Genomic DNA, 18,467 nt, shown 5'->3' with positions numbered 1-18,467 from the left:
CTAGGGTCTTTTTTTTTTTTTAATGGTCTCTAAATAGAAAGTTATTTTGATTTTGAATCACTAGAAGGAAGATCTTTAAATGCTTTTCAGTTTTCTGGCCATTTTGATTTTGAACGATAATAACATTGTCTGGAAGCACCCGGTGTGATGTTTCGGCATGAACATGGGATTTGTCATGAGGTATTAGAAATCTCCCATACTTCGTTGGTCCCAAATGGGGACACTTATATCTGTATGCATTGCATGTCTCTTTAAGTTAAAAATCAATTCTCTTTGTTAATTATATGCACAAAATTCTAGATAATTGGTCAATGATTTTTATTGTTGTTCAATAATATAACCGATGAGATGAAAATAGAGTCAGATTTATAGACAAAATTAATTTGATTCATGTTTCTTCCTGGCCTGCTTTGATAGATTCCAAATCAACTATTTACATAAAAAAGAATAATCCAACCAAAGGCAACTTCTTGTTTATACCAAAAGGCAAAAAGAACAATATCCTAGTTACATCAATCCCGAAAGATCCACAAGGAAAGTCCAAAACTAAGCCCTCTCCAATTGGAGCAGCAATCAATAGAAATCCACTATCAATTATGATATATATCCAAGGGCTGATATCGCAACCGATCTTGTGCGGCAATGGTCCCTCCTACAAAGAAGTACATTATTGAGCATTCAAAATTGTAGTTGACAAAAATGAGATTCTTGATGTGCAGGTATTAATATAAAGGATTCTGAGGAGGTCAAGTTGGACATATGATACACTACCAGATTCCCTATATCATTTTGACTCTAAATTGATAAAATCCAACAACAAATTAAATTTAAGATCGTTTCTGCACCATATATTTTCCAAAGATTCTACTCTCTAGCAAGCCGCTAACCATTTGAAAAATCAAGAATAATTACTCATAAAGAAAGAGACAAATTATAAATAAAAGATTTTTATTGATTAGTTTCAACAGATGCCTCAAATTGTTTTCAAACAGTCCATTCATTTTCAAGCCCCTTTGAAAATTGAAGCCTGATATGGTAGTTGATTTGCTACAAACCAGCAAACCGTTTACCATATGATCTTCAAGCAGTCCACACAGAATTGCACCCGACGGTACCCAACCATCTTGAAATACGAGTTACTCAAACACGTGACCATGGCTATCAAGAAATAACATAACCATCAAAACTTATTCCAATTCTAATAAATAATTTCTCTTGATCACATAGAGATATCTCAAAATCCACGTACTGATTAGTATGTAACGGCAACTTGCAAGCAAAAATGACAAGCAAAGATAAACTTCAAGAGTAACTTGGGCAAGGGATAAAACAACCATTAACCAATCAACAAACAAAAATGGTCTTACTCTTGGATTAGCTAGTTTTGGTCCAAAAGTACTTTAAGTAATCTTCAATCGACCTCATTTAAAATATTCTTCAAAGTTATCTCTACATGAGAAAACAAATTATGTTAAACATACAATTAATTGAAAAGACTATATGAAAATAATTTTCAAATGTGAATCTTACCGGTTTCTAACTTGTAGCTTTCAGTATCTTCCATTACATCTTGGGAGTCATAATTAATGAAGGGAGCCATTAACCAGTTTTGTGTGCAGATAAGAGATTCAATTGTTGTTGAGGCCAATGAGTTACGAAATGAATCTAAGACATGACCTCCAACGCTAAATGCCGACTCAGAAGCAACAGTAGATATGAGAATAACTAACATATCTCGAGCCATATTGGCAAGGATCGGATATCTGATTGAGTTCACTTTCCACCATAGTAGAATATCAAAATTAGGTGTCGATCCTTCAACACTTTCCATGAAATACTTATCCAATTCTGATTTAGACTCTACAACACCTTTTGATGCTTGATATTGTTCAAACATACTTAATATATCATCCACATTATCATAAGAAGTGTTGCTTTGGGTCTCACCAACACTTGATTGGCCCTTACTTGAACCTACACTGGGTTTTGAATATTGCTTATACATCCGCTCAATCATCATCCTTAACCAATTAACAAGTTCAGATGCTCTCTCATTCCCAAGAATATTTCTAAAACAAAACTCCAAAACTTCCAACTTGAAGCGCGGATCAAGCATAGATGCAATAAACAAAATTTTGTTCAATTTCTCAAAATCCCTCCAATATTTGTCATATTTCAACAACATCCTCTCCGTCATAGTTTTCAGCATATTAGAATCACTTATAAAAATTTGTTCAAATGATTATAGATTGTAAATATTTCTCTAATGAACAAATTTGAAGTTGCATAAACTGAGCCTGAAACGCAAAGTTGTATCATAAAAAAGCTTCCAAAATTGTACAAAAACCTTGATGGTTTTCCAATCATGTAAAGTTGGTATTCCTTGTCCAACCTCACGTAAATATGGGCCAAATTTATTGTCTTCATTTTGCATCACCTCAAATGTCGCATAATATTTGAGAGCTGCACTCAACATTAGATATGTTGAGTTCTACTTAGTTGGAACATCAAGACAAAGAAGCCCACCACCCAAAATATTTTGTTTATCTGCGCATAACTTGAACTTATTAAGTTTTGCAGGGGAAGACTTCACATATTTAACTACATTTCGAATCTTGACAATTGATTTATCAACTTCTTTCAATCCATCCTGGATAATGAGATTAAAAATATGTACACAACATCTTATATGCATAAGTTCATTATCTAATACCATACAATCTCTAATCTCATGCAAGGGAGCAAGATTTTGTTTTCCAACCATCCAAAACACCCATAAACCAAACGACAAACCCACTAACCTTGATTTTGAGTTGTGATGGAGAGAGTGAGAGCTGCGAGAGTCAACTACGATGGAGAGAGCGAGTTGCGAGGGAGAGAGTGAGGCTATGAGAAGGAGGGCGGCTGCGAGTGAGAGAGTGTAGAGCGGGAAAAAGGAGAGGAGGGCTGAGTCTCAAACGTGATTAGGTGAGAAGAAAAAACATCGCGTTTTAGACTAAATCGGGTAAACAGGTATTACCCGTTTAAAAAAGAATCGGGTAATGGATATTCTGTTTCCGTTTCAAAACACAAACGGGTCGGGTAATTCGAGTCGAGTTGGGTTGAGTTTTCGGCCTTTTTGTTCACCCCTACCTGATCTTACTTTTGAGACTTGGTTTTAAGTACTTGTATTAAGGATGTTCTATCTTTTGAATTTATGATGTTTATTAATGCAATTTGAGATGTTTAGTTCATTCTAGCATGAGCTTTATTTTAGTCACCCTTATTTCGTTACGATTTTTCCATATTGCTAGTTGCATACTAAGACACATTACATATTAACTGTCATGAATAGAAATATGTAACCATGTGTTACATGTCCTGACGCTTCAAATCTTCGTTACATCCCAAACAATGACTTGGGGGCATCATAATAACCAAGATTAGGGGCATTGATTTCAACAATTTTAAAGGTACAATGAGAAGAGTCATACAAAGATAATTGCTAACCATGAGATTTAATTGTTTAATAATAGTAGTGTACTTGTTCGTCCATGGAGGAAGGTTCTTCTTTATTCGTTTAAACATGAATAGTTTATGTAATAGTCGGAGAGATTGATAAGAACCTGACACATAAATAAGATTTCTTAAAAATTTTTGTAATTTCTGTTATATTTAATTTCGTCTTAAAGTTTATTTGAAAATTTTATAGTTCTACCAATGGTTGTAAGCCTGTAATTGTACCTTGTTAAATATTATGTCAAAGAAATTTAATTCTAGTTTAGAACAATTTTTTCTTATATGTAAAAATAACTAATCTATTTTGATTAAGAGTTTTGCTACACAACTTCTATCATACTCCACACTCCATATTTTTTTTTAATTTTTTAATATTTTTTTTGAGTTTACTCTTTTTAAATTATTTCAAATTTTCTATTCATTATTCATATAATAAATATTTGATAAAAGAAAATATAAATAAAAATTAAAAAAATGTAAAATATGGAATGTGAGGAAGTTTTGAAGATTTATTCTTTGATTAATTATATGGACAAAAAAATTTAAATGTTTTAGTGTTGTTCTATAGACGAAAAGAAAATTAAAATCTCATTTATATAAACAATTGAAAAATGAGTAAACATTCAAGTAAAAGTTAAATAAACAAATTTAAACATCCAAGTCTGATTAAGATACATCAAATGTTATAAAATTAGAGTAATGCTATATCTCCTTTATCTTAAAAGCGTGTATAAAGATGAACAGGAGTGAATAGTGCCGTCCAAAACTGCAAAACCGCGTCCTCTCTCACACGGCAAAATCGCAAGACCGCGTCCTCTCTCACACGGCAAAATCGCAAAATCACACGGGAAAATCGTAAAATCACACGGGAAAATCACAAATCACAAACCGAAGCAAAACCACAGCAAATCCTCCGTAAATTCATCACAAAAATACACGGTAAAATCATAAAATCATCGTAAAATCTTCACAAAAATACCACAAATTAACAAAATCACCACAAAGCAAAATCACAAAACCGCAAATCTCGCCCCTCTCTGCATCCTCGAACGAAAACCACAGAGACAAAACAAAAATACCACAAGGAGATATGGGCGTCCGTGAGGCCGGAGGATATGGGCGTTCGTGGGAGCAAACGGCACGGAGATGGAGGCCGAGCTCGCTGGAGGGGGATGGCCGGTGGGAGACGAGACTACCATGGAGGTGGTGGCGCCGGAGGATGGCGTACGGCGGCGCAGCAGTATCAAACCCATTCGCGCTGTGCACAGCCGAGAGAGAGGAAGAGAGAGCGTGAGAGAGGGAGACCGGTGTGGGAAGACTCGCCGGAGTGAGGTGGTGCCGGTGGAAGAGGCGGTGAGGCTCACCGACGCACGGCGGCGTCGGGCTGGGCAGACGAAGATTCGGCTGGGAGGAGAGGCAGCGTACCGCGTACGCGTGAGCCGAGGGAGGAGAGAGAGAGGGGAGGGAAAAGTGTGGGAGAAAAGAAAATATATAGGAATTTATTCACTTCTTTCATTTTGGGATCTTCAAAATGATTTAACAATAAAAAATTAAAATACTGATTAAAATATACATAAATATTAATTTAATTAAAAATATTGAAATAAATTAAATAAATAATAAAATTTTATTAAATATTTTTAAGAAATTAATTTCAATTCTACATTATAAATTTTTAGATTTGATCTAACAATAGAAATTTAAACATTAATTTAAACTAATTTACTAAATAATAAAATGTAAACAATAATAAAATTTTACTAAATATTTTTAAGACATTAAAATTATGTAAATAATTAAAATTTTAACATAATTTAAATATGATAATATTCTTAATTAATTAAATTAGACAAACGTGCACGGGAAAATGTTAGTTTTTAGGTTTTAAATTACAACCCTTCATCTTTATTCTTCAGATTTAATCTAACGATAGAAGTTTAAATATTGATTTAAACTAACATAAAACAAATAACTAAAATATAAATATTTTACCATACACTTAAAATTAACTTTAATTTATAAAATATTAATTTTTCATCATTATAGGAATTTATTCACTTCTTTCATTTTGGGATCTTCAAAATGATTTAACAATAAAAAATTAAAATACTGATTAAAATATACATAAATATTAATTTAATTAAAAATATTGAAATAAATTAAAAAAATAATAAAATTTTATTAAATATTTTTAAGAAATTAGACAAACGTGCGTGGGGAAAATGTTAGTTTTTAGGTTTTAAATTACAACCCTTCATCTTTATTCTTCAGATTTAATCTAACGATAGAAGTTTAAATATTGATTTAAACTAACATAAAACAAATAACTAAAATATAAATATTTTACCATACACTTAAAATTAACTTTAATTTATAAAATATTAATTTTTCATCATTAAGTAAAAGATAAAATTTTTACTGAATATTTTTAAGAGAATAATATTATATCATACACTTAAAATCAATTTTAATTTATAAAATATTATTTTTTCATCATTAAATAAATGATAAACTTTTACTGAATATTTTTAATAGATGATGAATATAATTTAATAAATTATTGAATATAATCTAAATTCCATAATAAATGATGAATATAAATAAATAATAATTTTATTCATATATATTAAATTATTTTAATATTAAAAATTATTATTTATTTATTTTCTCAATTAAGCGGACATGGCAAACGTGCTTTGCACGTTAGTCACCGCTAGTATATCTTAAAGCGTATAAATTTTGCATACTTTTTTTTTTTTTTTTATAAAAAATAGGAATTATTATTAAAATATGATTTTTTTATTTTTTATTTTATTTTATTAAAGTCTCAAATTTATCTATTTTTATTAAAAGTAATACGCAAAACATGCAGTTTATACAAATTATTTTCCATAAAATTAATTAAGAAGCCGAACAACTTTTAAAAGGAAATGATAAATTATCCACTATTTCACAATTAATTGACAACAATGTAATAAAATAGTGGATTTTCAAATTTTTCTTTTTCACTTTTGTTTTAATTTGTTGGGTTTAAGTTTAGAAATAATATTCTTTTATGATAAAATTGTAAATGAATTGGTAGATGAGTTTTGCTACAGTTATGGAAAAAGTTCTCGAATTTGGGTTTTGAGTAGTGTATATATATATATTTTTTTATATATATTTTTAATCAATTTAAATATTTTTTAAAAAATAAAAAATTTATAATATTATTAAAAAATATTTTCTTAATCACTAATAATAATAATAATAATAATAATAATAATGCGCTTGTTCAGAACCTGAGCTGAAACTTGGGAGAGACAGAATACAGATACCTCCTTCGGCGACAGCCACCACTTGCAAGCGTTGTTGCAGACAATCTAGGGTTTTCCACGAGAGTGGAGACCGGACTTGACCAGACCCATCCATGGCTCGCTTGAGCTCCGAGCAGGTCTTGAAGGACAACGCCACCAGCGACCCCAACTCTGTTCCATCTCTTAAGCTCACTTACAGGGCTCTATCCGATGTACAGCCTCGTCCTATTCCTCACCTCAATTTCTCTCTCTCTCAACCATGGCACTATTTTTTACTGAAACCATATATTTGCAGGTGTCATGCTTGAGCGAGTTCAAGATATTGGAGAAGCTCGACCTCAGCTTCAACAATCTCAGTTCTCTCGAGGTTTACTTTATAGCCCTAATTTACATATTTTCTTGTAATATGCATGTGTATATGCGTGATGTTTAATAATAGTTTTTGAATAATGATAAATCAGGGGTTGAAGGCATGCGTCAATTTGAAGTGGTTGGCAGTTGTACAAAATAAACTGGAAAGCTTGAGAGGAATTGAAGGGCTTTCTAAGCTCACTGTAAGTAGCAACAAGACTACATTATGCTAGTTCTTTTCAATCGCTATTCCTTGGTCTTCCACTTGTGTTGTATTATCATTTAATTTGAGTGTGATAACTGCTGTTTCCAATTTATATAATCCTTTAGAAATAATTGTATATTTTATTAAAAACAATGCAAAAAACGAAGCCCAAGTACACAACTAGTATAGAAGAAGAACATTTAATTAATAATACTAAAGGATGAAAGTCATGTAAACTCAGCCCATTACAAACTATAAAAGCTACCCAAAGGAACATAGTATTAGAAAAAGAGAGTTTTAAGCTCCTTCAATGTCTGATCGCGATTCTTAAAATGTCTCTTCCGCTCCAAATATGCTACAATATACAAATAGGGACCTTCTTTCAAAGTGATGTAATTTTGGGCTGCCATATAACCCCCTCGAATTGGCGAAGAGATCTACTATCCTTTTGGGCATAACCCAACCCAATTCAGCTAGACTGAAAATGTCATCCTACAATATACTGAAAATTTCACAAATGGGATAAAAGGTGTTCTTGCGATTTGCTGCTCTCTTTGCACAGGCAGCACCAACATATCACTATGATATGCTGTTTCCTTAGCTTGTCCATGATGAGAATTTTCATTAAGAAGGCAGTCTAAGCAAAAAAGGCTGCTCTCAGAGGTGCCTTAGTCTACCAAATATTCTTCCAAGGGAATTAGTTACTATCATGAGGTATAAGGACCAAATAGAAAGGTTGGACAGTAAACTTCCCCGTCTTCTCCAAGAAAGGTAAATTCACTGTTAGATCGTTCTATCAGAATTTGACTAGCCAAGGAAGTTTTCTTTGTCTGGACAGCTTCTTTAGGGAAGATCCTTACTATAGACAACCTAAGGAAACGTTGGATCATGGTGTTGGATTGGTGTTGCATGTGTAAGAAGAATGGGGAAACAGTAGATCACTTGCTTCTGCACTGCGAGGTGGCCAGAACCATGTGGAACAATTTTTTGTGGGAATGGGTTTAACATGGGTCATGCCTAGAAGTCTGGGGGATTTCCTAGCAAGTTGGAGTGGAGTGGTCTCCAAGGCAATTCACAAGTGACTGCAATGTGGAAGATGGTTCCTATGTGTATCATGTATGTGCTGGTGTATTTGGAGGTAGAGAAACAATAGAAGTTTTGAAGACTGCGAGAGGACAGTGGACGAATTGAAAGCTTTTTTTTTTTGAAACTTTGTTCCTTTGGGCAGGGCTGATAGAGTTGGGCTTAATGTCCATCGATGTCTTTTTCGGTTGTAAATCCTAGTTAGGTATCAGGAAAAATGGAGAAAAGAACAGTTTAAATTGTTGCAGAGGTCCCTGTGATGCCTTTTGAGCGTCAAGGCAAGGATCATACCTTTAGTGCTTAAGCAAGCACCTTTGGGCTGTTTTTCATTTGTCGAGTACTTCTTTCTCTTTCCTCTGTTAACGACAAGTGGCAGCACGTTGTCTACCTGAAGTATCTTCTTTGCTGGTTTAAATCTAAATTGTTGCATTATGTTGGGTTCTGAAAGTCAATTTGCTTAATCTTTTGTAATCAGGTGCTAAATGCTGGAAAAAATAAGCTGAGATCAATGGATGAGGTCGGGTCCCTTTTAAGCTTACGTGCGCTAATCTTGAATGGTGAGCTTTGCAATATAATCTGCATTACCTAAATAGTTTTGAGATTTTATGTTTGTGCATGACGGCCTACACCTGTTGTGTGTGTAGTTGTGTTTTCCCTTTTTCCTTATCAAAAAACTAATCCTTCTTATTCTGGGTTATGCAGATAATGAAATCATCTCTATTTGCAGACTTGATCAAATAAAAGACTTGACTACTCTAGGTACAACTTATTATCTACATGTATATATTTGATTTCTATGTTCTATGATTTGTGAAATGATACTTGCGGTTATGATATAGAATATCCTAATTCACAAGAAATTAAAAAAAAGTGCTTTAACCAAAAGGGCTTCAATTTAGATCTCGGAATTTTTCATAACGCAATCATGTATGAAGGAATTATAACCGATAAAAAAAGAGAGAAACTCTATAGGCAACCGGCCTGCTACCCCGCCGCGGCATCGCAGCTGATGTGGCGTTATTTTAAAAAAAAATAAAATAAAAACAGTTCTCGAAATCCCATCCCCACGAACACAGCAGCTCTTCGTCTTTGACCCATCGAAACACCCATCCACACAAACACAGAAGCCATCGTCCTCTCCCCATTGTCTTCGTCTCCTCCCAAGTGACCCTCATCCCATTGTCTTCAAGAGCAGAACTGGTTGAATAGGGGCAGAACTGGGCAGTTGAAGCTCATCAATAAGAATTAACTTAGCTTAATGTGCTACTATGGACTGGGCAGTTGAACAGGACCACTCCTTTTCACCGTACAGAGCCATGTCTACACAAATCAACGTAAACAAAGAAATTAAACAAAAATGAAAATAGAAAGAGAAATACACAATCATTCAAGTTATGATTCAGCGACTTCCTTTCCAACCCATATGTAATATATATTTTATTTTTTGGAGAAGAAAGTTTATAATATTATCTCAAATTAAAACGAATAAACTGGTGTAAAGTTTAAAACTCATCCGTGAAATTCGCGGCATTTCTGAAGAAAGCGAAGCAAATTCTTTTAAAATCCAGCAAACTGGTTTACCCAAACCGAAAACTAAATACAATTCTTCCGTGGTTGGATTGGGAAATTCACCAGAAGGAAGAAGAAAGGTTACCCTGTTTTCTCGATTTCAGAAACTGAAAAGGGGGAAACCAGAACCCCATAGTTTTAGAAAGAAACTAAACAACCCAAAGCAAATTTAAGTGATATTAAGCTGACCCCAATTCGCAAAAGTGGACCGCAAATCAAAATCCAATAACACATGATCTTCTGTAATGAGTAAAAAGAGAAAGTAGGAAATTAAGGATTTTACCTGGGAGCTGCCATGGATCGAACTTGTAGAGGTCAATCTCCCTAATAATAGGAACAGCAAGAGGCAGCGACGCGCATTTCCTACACAAATAATGATTTACCAACTCCTCGTCGGTGGGGTGAAATCTCAACCCTGGTGGTAACTGTAGCTCACTCGTCATTCACCAAAGTCCCTTCTCTTGTTTCTTTTTCTTCTGGGAGAAGAAATTAATATCTCTAAGCTTTTTCCCCTCTCTCCCTCTCTCCTTCTCAAGTTTTCTTTGTGGGTTCTTTTTCTTCTGGATAACTTGCAATTGCAGAGCTAAGTCGAGGAAGCTGTGGCTTTCTTGAATTCGAAAAAGTAATCGTGGGGATGGAGGAAGAAGAAGATGGTGAAACTGTGGATTGGAAATGGGGTGGAGACCAAAGCCCTTCTGTTTTCAGTTTTTGCGAAACGAGGTCGTTTCCATTTTAGCCACATCGGATGCGATGTCGCGGCGAGGACACAAGCCGGTTGTCCGTAGCATTTCTGAAAAAAAGATGTATGAAGGAATCATTAAAAATCTGACAATTTTTAATTTTTTATGTAATTCAGACTTAAGAAACACAGAGAAGATGTGTACAATGTAATATCCTGCAACAAAATAAGGAAAAAGATTAAATACATAAACTAGCAAATGTATGGCAATCTCATATGTGCCTTTACCTTATGGTGGGGACAAGTGACGTACGTATCAATATGGCTTTTCATTAAATAAATCCTTTTCTCTTTGCATTTATTATGGATAAGGTACTATATTCATTTTCGAGGTCCTTTTTCAAATGGTTTCTTTGTTTTTTATATAATTAATAATAATTTTATTACCAAGAATAGGCACACTTAAGTACACAGGAACTATACAAAAGAAATACCTACTACACACTAGAAAGTAGGAAACTACGACAGAAACAGATTCAGTACATTATCATCATTCCTTACAAAGATTCTAGCCCACAATCTCAAAGTAGAAAAGAAAAAATAACAAAGATCTTCAAAAGAACGCTTTGTCTTCAAAACATCTCCCATTCGTTTCTAGCCATAAACACCACATTAAACACAAAGGAATCATTCTCCATCTAGCAGCAACACATTTTCTTGCCTCAAAACCACGCCAACATTGAAGGAGATCCACAATTTCCTTAGGTATCACCCAATATAAACATGTCCGACCAATAACCTCATTCCACAAAGACTTTGCCACCTCACAATGTGAATTACAGATTCACCATCCTTCTTGCACATGACACACCAATCAGCTATACACAAACCATCTTTTCTAAGGTTATCCGTGGTCAATACTTTCCCTAGAGCAGCCACCCAATTGAAGAACGCCACCTTAGTAGGTACCTTCACCCTCCATTTAATGGTCAAATGGTTTCTCTGGCTAGCATCTAATATGGATAAGCTGTGGTTTATGCTTCTTCAGATGATATCGGCCTCGTTTATTTTCGCAGATGAGATGAGATGAGATGAGTTGAGTTGAAATGAAAGTTGAATAAAATATTGTTAGAATATATTTTTTTAATATTTTTTTTTTGGATTTGAAAAAAGTTGAATTGTTTATTTTATTTTGTGTGGGAATTTGAAAAAGTTGTAATGATTAGATGAGATGAGAAGTTTTGTGAAAGTGAACGAGGCCATTGTGTTAGTTGATTAAACTGTCTTGGGAGTTGACTCCAAATTGGAAGTTTGGTACGGTACTTCATAAACTTGAGATTTAATGTTAATAAGGGCTAAAACCAAGAATAGGTAGTGTATATTTAGTGAAAATAGAATACAGATGGAAGAACGGTAAAACAGTAAAACTTGTTATAAGGAAAAAAAAAAAAAGAATGGAGGAATAGTAAAACTTTATGGTCAAGAGATACTCAAATTTAATCACATTCAACATTTTGGATCAATAATTAATGAGATTGGGAAGATTGAGCTTTTGACTTGGAGTCAAAATGGGGGAGATGAATTGGAAAAGTTTTTCGGGAGGCTTGCATAACTTTCAAATACCTATTAAAAATGTTATAGGAGTGCTATAAAACCAGATATGCTGTTGGGTGCTCTAGTGTTAGGAGTTTAGGCAGTGGAAATGAGGAAGTTAAGATGGATGGGTGGGAATTCTACAAAGATAAGATTAGAAATAGTCATCGTCTGTTAAATATGAAGTGGGTGATGGTAGAAAAATATGGTTTTGGCATGAACTATGGTGTGGGAATCGACCATGTATGGAGTCGTTTCCAGATTTGCTTTGTATTACTTACAGTTGGAGGCATGGGTAGTGGATACCATGTGGTATTCTAATGGAACTTTTCATTGAAATTGATCTTTTATTAGATCTGTTCAGGATTGGGAGGTCTAAGGGCAGGTTTGGGACCTCAAACAAAACACAAAATTCTCATCTCATCTCATCTCATCATTATACCTTTTTCAAATCCCCATACAAAATATAATAAACAATTCAACTTTTTAAAATCCCAATACACCTTTTTCAAATCCCAAAATAATAATAATAATAAAACTTAATATTTTAAACTTCAAAACAAAACACAAAATTCTCATCTCACCTCCCAAACCTACCCTAAATGGTAATGAAGTCTTCTGAATTTTTGTACTCCCTTAAATTGAGACAAGGTGGTGAAGATAGTATTTAGTTGGTCCCTCCCAAGACGAGGAAGTTTAAAGTTAACTTGTACTATCGAACATTGTCTATTTTGAATGATTTCCATTTTCCATAGAAGAGTATGTGGAAAGTCAATTTGTCTTTGTCCTTTGTAAATGGTCTATTCCTATTGATTTCATCAATAAAATCCTTAAGTTTCTTGGTGTTGACGGTGGCTCTTGGAAAGATTTTGACTTTTGATAACCTAAGGAAGAGAAATTTCATAGTGGTTGATTGTGCTGCATGTGCAAAAAGGAGTGGAGAATCCATAGATTACCTTCTCTATTGTGAAGTGGCAAGAGCATTATGGTCAATTATTTTAAGCTTTTTTGGAGTAGAATGGGTCATGCCTAGACGGGCGATAGAGTTGTTAGATTGTTGAAGAGGTCAATTGGAGGCTGCTCAGTTTTTCTACTTGGAGGATGGTTCCTTTGTGTTTAATGTGGAGCATATGGAGTGAATAAAATGCAAGGTGCTTTCAAGATTGTGAGATATACTTTAATATGTTTTTCCCTGGTATACTTCTTGTGTACGTGGGGTATGCATGTTTTTCTGTTAGTATGAATAAAATCTTATACTTATATAGAAGAAAAGAAAGATTGTGAGATGTTAGTTGAAGAGCTAAAGAATATGTTGGTAAAACCACTTATATACATGGATAGGGGCCTATAATCTCTCTTTTTTTTTTTTTTTTTCTTTTAACCATTGAAGAGTTTACCACTTATTCTTTTTTTTAATAAGTAAAAATATTATATATATCAATAGGGAGCAATCAAGTACACTGGACATATACAGGAAAACACCTAGCCCATACTAGAGAGCCCTTAATGACCCCAAGCCCGAATACAATGGAATACACCAAGCTCGAATTGGAAAGGAACACACCTCCCCAACCCCAACCCCAACCCCTTGTTTCCCGTAAGACTAATACTCTACCCTAAACTCCCTTTGCAAGGACGTTTTCATAATGCCCTCCCTTTAGTCTTCCCTCGACTTGAGCTATCTCCCTTAGTATCGTAGTTGATTGTCCAAGAAAGATGCTTTAACTCCCTGTTTTTCTTAAAACTTGATTTGGTTTCAAGCTAGTGGCCCACCTCAATCGCTGTGAGTAGTGCTTTAAATTGGTCTTCACATCCTCCATATGAAAGCCCCACAATATGTTGAATCCCATTAACCTTATATAGAACCCAATCTGATGGTAAAACTGCTATATTGTTTATTGGAGGAAGAGAAACCAGGGGAACAACATTATCCCCAGACACAGTTCCCAACTACACTTCCGACCCTAGATATTCCTCCTCACAAGGCACCAACGACAAACCCGCTATATTGTTTTCCACTTATTCCCACTCATAAAAGAGAGATTTATCTCTTGTATGCTTACAGTGTACTGGGGCTTAACCTTTTTGAATCCTAATAAAGGTTAACTCAAGATAAAACACACAAGATAAAATTCTGGCTATAGATACCTGAGAAAGCATGGTCTATTTATTATGGATTGGTGCTTTATGTGCAAAAGGAATGGTGAATCTGTGGATCACCTACTTCTGACTTGAGATAAAATCCTCAGAATTTTATCTTGTATACAAGATAAAACACATAACAAAAGATCAAACAAATTGTAATTAACTCAAAGTCCATTATGAATCCTCATCAGCTAATTGGGGTTAGTAACATGTATTCATTTTCTTTTTAAAAGTAAAACAAACCTTTTTTCTGTGTCTACCAAAAAGAATTTATGTAGTGTACAATAATTTCATAAGCCTTTTCGATTTAATGCTTTAAAAAGGGTCTCATATTCTTTGCAACATTTTCATGATTAAAGAGTTCACATGTCACCTTGATTGCTTATGAAAATTGTTGGGAATTATTTGATTTTGGTGAGCTGAAAAATATGCTTTGGCCTTTCTGATTATTATGCAGTTCTTTCTAGGAACCCAATCCGTGAAATTGGTGAGTCTCTAGTGAAGCTGAAATCTATCACAAAGGCACGTTCTCTATCCTTAGCAGTAAATTCACCCAATTACGGCTTAGGCTCTTAATTTGTTTGTCTGTTTGTTTGTTTGTTTGTTTTTTTCTTTTTGTGTTCCAGCTTTCTCTCTCTAATTGTCAACTTCAGACTATTGGCTCTACTCTCAAGTCCTGTGTTGAATTGAAAGAGCTTCGACTTGCTCACAATCAAATCTCGGTAAGTGATCCACTTGTTGGCTTCTCTCTTTGCATAGACTGCCTTTTTCAGCTGAAAACCATCCTTCAAGTTCTTCTCATGTTATATTTTTGTCTTGATGAATAAGAAAACTTTTTTGAGACAAGTAACAATGCAAAGCCAAGTACATAAGAAGCATACAAATGCTAAACCTAGTTACAAGTCAGGACCTAGAAAAAGAAACAAGAAAATCATGGACATTATTTCCATTAAAGACAATAGCCAAATCCCATCGAAATAAGGTGTTAAAAGAAAAAACATCTAAGTTCATCCACCGAATGTTCCTTATTTTCAAAGCATCGACTATTCCTCTTGACCCATGTACACCAGACAAGGCATAAAGGGATCAAGTTCCAAATAGCGGCAATTTGCAAATTACCCCTTAAACCTCTTCAACAAGCAAAAAGATCCACCGCCCTCTTAGGCATCACCCAAGCCATTATGCTCCTACTAAACACTTCATAGCATAACACCCTAGCCACCTTACAGTGTAGTAACAAATGATCCACTGATTCTCCAGATTTTTTACATAAGAAACACCATCCATAACAATTAAACCACACTTCCTGAGATTGTCCAAAGTCAGAATTTTCCCTAAAGAAGCAGACCAACGAAAGAACGCAACCTTTGAAGGCACCTTGCACTTCCAAATACTCTTCCAAGGAAAAGATTGTACCACATTGGCCCTAGACAGCATCATGTACAAAGAACGAAGGGAAAACTTCTTATGAGTCCAGACCATCTTATCACTCACATTGAGATTAACCAATTCTTGCTTAGGTCTATATCTGTAATTTCTTGCTTAGGTTTTACATGCTCATCGAGATTAACCAATTCTCTTCTTGGCGGAACTGGTCAGACTCTCCCAGATGACTTAGCTCGAAATAAGAAACTCCAGAATCTGGACTTGGGAAATAATGTCCTTTTAAGGTGGTCCGATCTGAAGGTTAGACATCAAGCTGAAACTGTTGGTTCTCTTCTATTTTGGTTTTTTAATTTTTAATTTTTCAAAAACACCGAAGTATCTCAGAAGATGCTAAATTGTAGGTGTTGACTTCACTAGCTAATCTGAGAAATCTCAATCTACAAGGAAACCCTGTTTCTGAACAAGAGAAACTACCAAAAAAGGTAACAATCTCAATCTAAGTACAACTTTTATTTCTTTTTCTAAATATGTTGTATATTGCCTGTACATTTGGGTTTATGCCTTTTGCATTAAATTTTTTGATATCATGTAAAACAAGTACTACTTTTCTGTCTTTAATTGCAGATAAAAAATGCACTGCCGAACTTGAAGATATTCAATGCTAAACCAACGGATAAATACACCAAGAATGAGAACAGTGAGATGGATGATAAAGTTGATTATTCAGTAAATGCTAGTAACAAGCTTGAAGTTCCAAGGGAAGAGACAAGAGATGGCATCGGGAAAATTAATTCCAAACATCATCTGATGGATGGCAAAGATGATTGTCTTGATGATGCTAAAGGTGTTGATGTGAAGAAGAAATTGAAGCGGAATATGCAGGAAACAAATGACAATGTCTCAGAAAAAGAAGTTTTAATTTGTAAGGATGAGAAAAGAGATGAAATCAGAAGAAACAATGTCAAGGATCGAAGTGAAGACAGTTCTGATAATGCTAGAGATCTTGATGTAGAAAAGAAATCAAGGAAGAAAAAGCAGAAGATTGGAATGCTGTCGCAGAAAGAAGTTGAAGTACATCAGGAGGTTGTTGGGGAGGTCAAAAAGAAACTAAAGAAGAAAACAAAGGTGGAGAAAGGTGAATTTAATGTTATTGATGATCCAGAAGTTTCTTTTGTGGAGCTTTTCGCTGCTGACAGTGCAGGAAATTCCAAATATGACTATGAAAAGAAGATAATTGACAACACTACTCAGGACACGGTGGGTGGCTTAGTTACCTTCTCTGTAAAGAAAAAGAAAGCTAAGCGCCATGGCTTGGGCCCTTCACTAGATTTATACCCTACAGTAGAAATTGGAATGGGGGGAGCATCAACATGGGGCGATGAATGATAATTCTGCGCTGGAGCCATGCAAGTGCTTTTAGACTTCTGGGCTCCCATGATTCAGTTTAGTGTTCAAATTACACCTCTTGCAAGATTTGGTTTCATATTCAATGGTGCGCTTTGATTTCATGCCTATTCTACCTTGGTTGTGGAAATGGGGTTGAGACACAAGTCTTTGGACCACTTTCTGAGGCTTCCTTTCTGTTTTGACCACCTTGCCTGCAGGCACTTGCCAATCTAACATCACACCATTCATGGATTTCACACTGCTTGGAGATTGAATAGTTGAAACAGGTTGGTTCTGCTTTCTGGTTAGCCTGGGTGATGTATGGCCGGCGGTAGATACTAGGTCCGTCGTCAAATGAGTTGCATTCGTGGGAGGAATGCATTTTCATTTTCAATTAACCTTTTTTTTCAAAACTTTTCACAAGACTTGTCAGAAGGGCTTTATTTAGCCAAGCATATGGTTGAGAATTGGTGACATTAGAGGATACAACACTAGTTTTTTGCAACTATGACTCTCCTCCGCCCTCACTCTATGTTGGAATTGGTTAATTGATTAAACACCACGAAAGAGGGAGGGTTGCAGGTCATAAGTTTTCAAATTTAGAACTGTAGACAAGAGGTGTGAACACCCACCAGCATAGATAGTTTAGTCTTAAGGCTTTAATTAGTGGAATTATTGTCACAGATTTTAGTGATATCGTGTGCTGTTGATGGAATACGTTAGATATTATGAACTGAGGTGATAATGGATGCGTACTTGCCATAAACCAAGTGAAACATTGAGAATATGTCCCCGTATGTTTGTGTTGGATATGCTTTTATTATGGACATATCTGAATGAATTGATGAAGAAGCTTTGAAATCTTGTCTGAAGTTCGGATCCTTTGGTAGGTGCAGTAAATAAATGGATTTTTACCACATGCATGCAATCCTCGCATACTTACCTAGAAATTTGATTTTTTTTTTTTTTTTTCTTTTTGCTACATTTGGAGAGGGAGGTTTCGAACTCCAGACTTTCATTTTGAAGGCTGGGGTTATGCCAATCAGGCTATAGGCTTTTTGATCAAAAAAAAAAAAAAAGAGTTAAGTCATTGTTTTTCAGTTGCCGACTTTGTATTTTTTGTAATTTTTTATTATTATTTTAAGTTAAAATTATTTAGTAGTTTCTCTTTATAATTTTCTAAAACGTAAATAAAATTAACATTTCATTGAAGACAACATAAGAAATATAGAAATATGTAGACGTAATAAGCCAATTAAATATAAAATCGTGAAAA

The 18,467-nt window shown here is 34.6% G+C and overlaps 2 protein-coding genes across 2 annotated transcripts; one reads left to right on the top strand and one right to left on the bottom strand.

Moving 5' to 3' along the window:
- The first annotated feature begins 6,766 nt into the window (after nt 1–6,766).
- On the top strand, nt 6,767–18,063 carry LOC109011868 (dynein regulatory complex subunit 3). Its single transcript, XM_018993222.2, has 10 exons — nt 6,767–7,006; nt 7,090–7,161; nt 7,256–7,348; nt 8,909–8,990; nt 9,136–9,192; nt 14,877–14,941; nt 15,046–15,141; nt 16,019–16,105; nt 16,207–16,287; nt 16,430–18,063. Exons 1-10 carry the CDS (start codon nt 6,908–6,910, stop codon nt 17,189–17,191), a joined length of 1,494 nt encoding a protein of 497 aa, XP_018848767.2. The 5' UTR covers nt 6,767–6,907; the 3' UTR covers nt 17,192–18,063.
- Nucleotides 9,400–10,585, bottom strand: LOC108986579 (NAC domain-containing protein 48-like). Its single transcript, XM_018959231.2, has 2 exons — nt 10,286–10,585; nt 9,400–9,753 (listed from the first exon to the last, which is right to left on the bottom strand). The coding sequence occupies exons 1-2, from the start codon at nt 10,443–10,445 to the stop codon at nt 9,689–9,691; spliced, it is 225 nt and encodes a 74-aa protein (XP_018814776.1). The 5' UTR covers nt 10,446–10,585; the 3' UTR covers nt 9,400–9,688.
- Nucleotides 18,064–18,467: the final 404 nt, after the last annotated feature.

Source organism: Juglans regia, chromosome 5 (assembly GCF_001411555.2).
Source record: "Juglans regia cultivar Chandler chromosome 5, Walnut 2.0, whole genome shotgun sequence".
NCBI lineage: Eukaryota > Viridiplantae > Streptophyta > Magnoliopsida > Fagales > Juglandaceae > Juglans > Juglans regia.
The sequence above is the reverse complement of the archived record's forward strand: the minus strand, read 5'-3'. Positions and strand labels throughout refer to the sequence as shown.

Bases quoted from the DNA above. Each gene is read 5' to 3' on its own strand.
- LOC108986579 (XM_018959231.2), bottom strand. From the start codon at position 10,445: ATGACGAGTGAGCTACAGTTACCACCAGGGTTGAGATTTCACCCCACC. The intron at 9,754-10,285 runs GTAAAATCCTTA...TGATTTGTGTAG, and splicing joins CGATCCATGGCAGCTCCCAG to ACATGGCTCTGTACGGTGAA.
- LOC109011868 (XM_018993222.2), top strand. From the start codon at position 6,908: ATGGCTCGCTTGAGCTCCGAGCAGGTCTTGAAGGACAACGCCACCAGC. The intron at 7,349-8,908 runs GTAAGTAGCAAC...TTTTGTAATCAG, and splicing joins AAGGGCTTTCTAAGCTCACT to GTGCTAAATGCTGGAAAAAA. The intron at 15,142-16,018 runs GTAAGTGATCCA...GGAACTGGTCAG, and splicing joins TTGCTCACAATCAAATCTCG to ACTCTCCCAGATGACTTAGC.